This window comes from Neophocaena asiaeorientalis, unplaced genomic scaffold (assembly GCF_003031525.2).
Source record: "Neophocaena asiaeorientalis asiaeorientalis breed wild unplaced genomic scaffold, Neophocaena_asiaeorientalis_V1.1 scaffold87, whole genome shotgun sequence".
Classification (NCBI taxonomy): domain Eukaryota; kingdom Metazoa; phylum Chordata; class Mammalia; order Artiodactyla; family Phocoenidae; genus Neophocaena; species Neophocaena asiaeorientalis.
Genome location: NW_020175432.1, coordinates 242,709 through 244,738, shown reverse-complemented (window position 1 = coordinate 244,738; position 2,030 = coordinate 242,709). Strand labels below are relative to the sequence as shown.

Below are 2,030 nucleotides of genomic sequence, written 5' to 3'. Positions count from 1 at the left end.
TTTTTTTTTTTTTTTGCGGTACGTGGGCCTCTCACCGTTGTGGCCTCTCCCGTTGCGGAGCACAGGCTCCGGACGCACCGGCTCAGTGGCCATGGCTCACGGGCCCAGTCGCTCCGCGGCATGTGGGATCTTCCAGACCGGGGCACAAACCCGCATCCCCGGAATCGGCAGGCGGACTCCCAACCACTGCGCCACCAGGGAAGCCCTCCTTGCTCACTTATAACATGCAATTCAGAAGAAAGACTGCCCCTAGCAATTTTGGAGTAAAGGTAACTAATGTATCTATGTATCAACCTTCATTGGACAGAAATAGGGGTGCTCAGTGGAGGAAAGATTCACTGTGAAACTGATCACTTACCATCTGTTTCCTTGACCTCTTCAATCCAAATGTTTTCAGATTGCTCAGCTCATAGCCTCAACCCAACCAGCCAGAAGGGCCCAAAGAGTAGAGAGGAGGACCATGGGCCACAAGAGCACCTGAGCTTGAAGAGGAAGGCGCAGAACAAGAGAGGAAGCCCAAAAAGGGTGGGCGTGTCTACACTCTCCAGCTTCCCAGCACCCTCTTCCGGGCCCTCATTACCTCCCTGTTCCTCAGGCTGTAAATGAGTGGGTTGATCATCGGCACAAAGATGGTGTAGAAGGTGGAGATGGCTCTGTCTCCCGCTGGTGTTCCAGCAGAAGCCTTGTACATGTAGTTAAATATGCCTCCCCCATAGTAAAGGCCCACCACAGCCAGATGGGAGGAGCAAGTGGTCAGAGCCTTCTGTTTCCCCTCAGTAGAAGACATGCTAATCACAGCCGTGAGGACTCGGGCATGGGAAGCCACAATGACCCCCAGAAGCAGCATGACCACACAGCAAGCGTAGATGAAGTCCTGGAAGAGCGAGGTGTCAGCACAAGAGAGCCTCAGCAGGGCGGGGATCTCACAGAAAAAGTGATCCACTTGTAGAGAGCCGCAGTAGGGGAAGCGGAAGACCACGCCCACGTCAATCACGCTGTCGGCCACTCCAACCATCCAGGTCACCAAGGTCATCAGACAACAGGCCTCCCAGTTCATGAGCATAGGGTACCGCAGGGGGTGACACACTGCCACGTACCTGTCATAGGCCATGACCGCTAGGAGGAAGCACTCAGCTCCTCCTACCAGGACCACTAAGAAGACCTGAGCTGCGCAGCCACCCTGAGAGATGAACTTACTACCCGAGAGGAAGTTGGCGGTCATCTTGGGTACTACCGTGCCATTCAGGGTCAGGTCCATGATAGACAGCTGGCTGAGAAGAAAGTACATCGGGGTGTGCAGGCACCTATCGGCTTGTAAGAGCAGGAAGAAGAGGATGTTGCCAGCCAGGGCGGCAGCAGAGGCCAGAGGACAAGGGGAAAAAGGAAGAAATCATATGGTGAGTAGCTGTCTGTATCCAGCTGCACACACAGACCCAAAAGGATGAAATCCGCTAGGGCGGTGTGGTTCCAGACATCCACGGCCTTGGCCCTGAAGAAAAAATAGAGGAGCAAGCATAAGGACAAAGCAACTTATCTGGCATCTGAATCATACAAGGAAGATAACTGCCTCCTGTCTCTTCTACAGGGCAGTGCCCAGCGCACCGTCATAGCCCATCCTTTCCTTCTGCAGTGAATAGCCATTTGCTCTCAGAGGTCCTCAGGATTTGATCTTATTTCTCTTGAAAGACCAGGGAGCCAGCCCCCAGAGGAGGAGGGTCAGAGAATTCAAGGGAGAGAGAGAAGGGGTTTTAAGTAACAGGTGACTAGCCGTAGATTTACGAAAAGGGGATATAGGTTTAAGAAGATGTAGGGGAACACAATGTCACCCCAAAATGTCTCTTTGGCATGTGGATTATTTAGAGCTGAAAACAATCTAAGCACAAAAGACTAAAGAAGAGACTTTGACCTTCCCCAAAAACACCTAAAAGAATTTAGACAGAGGGCCTGTCCCAGAATAGAGCTATCACCAGAGATATCTACAAAGAACATGGACCAAGTGTATATGTGTGTAGGGGCGGGGGGAGGGGGTG

At 52.2% G+C, this 2,030-nt stretch overlaps 2 protein-coding genes across 2 annotated transcripts in view; both read right to left on the bottom strand.

Moving 5' to 3' along the window:
- Positions 1-535: 535 nt before the first annotated feature.
- On the bottom strand, positions 536-1,360 carry LOC112414792 (olfactory receptor 2T33-like; the record flags this gene model as incomplete). Its single annotated transcript, XM_024767459.1, has 1 exon — positions 536-1,360. A coding segment is annotated over one exon (825 nt), but the record flags the coding sequence as incomplete, so codon positions are not given.
- Positions 1,361-1,451: 91 nt separating this feature from the next.
- The window catches only part of LOC112414791 (olfactory receptor 56-like), an 18,390-nt gene continuing 17,811 nt past the window's right edge, over positions 1,452-2,030 (bottom strand). Inside the window, 1 exon segment of the mRNA XM_024767458.1 lies at positions 1,452-1,489. Within this exon segment, the coding sequence (XP_024623226.1) occupies positions 1,452-1,489 (38 nt within the window).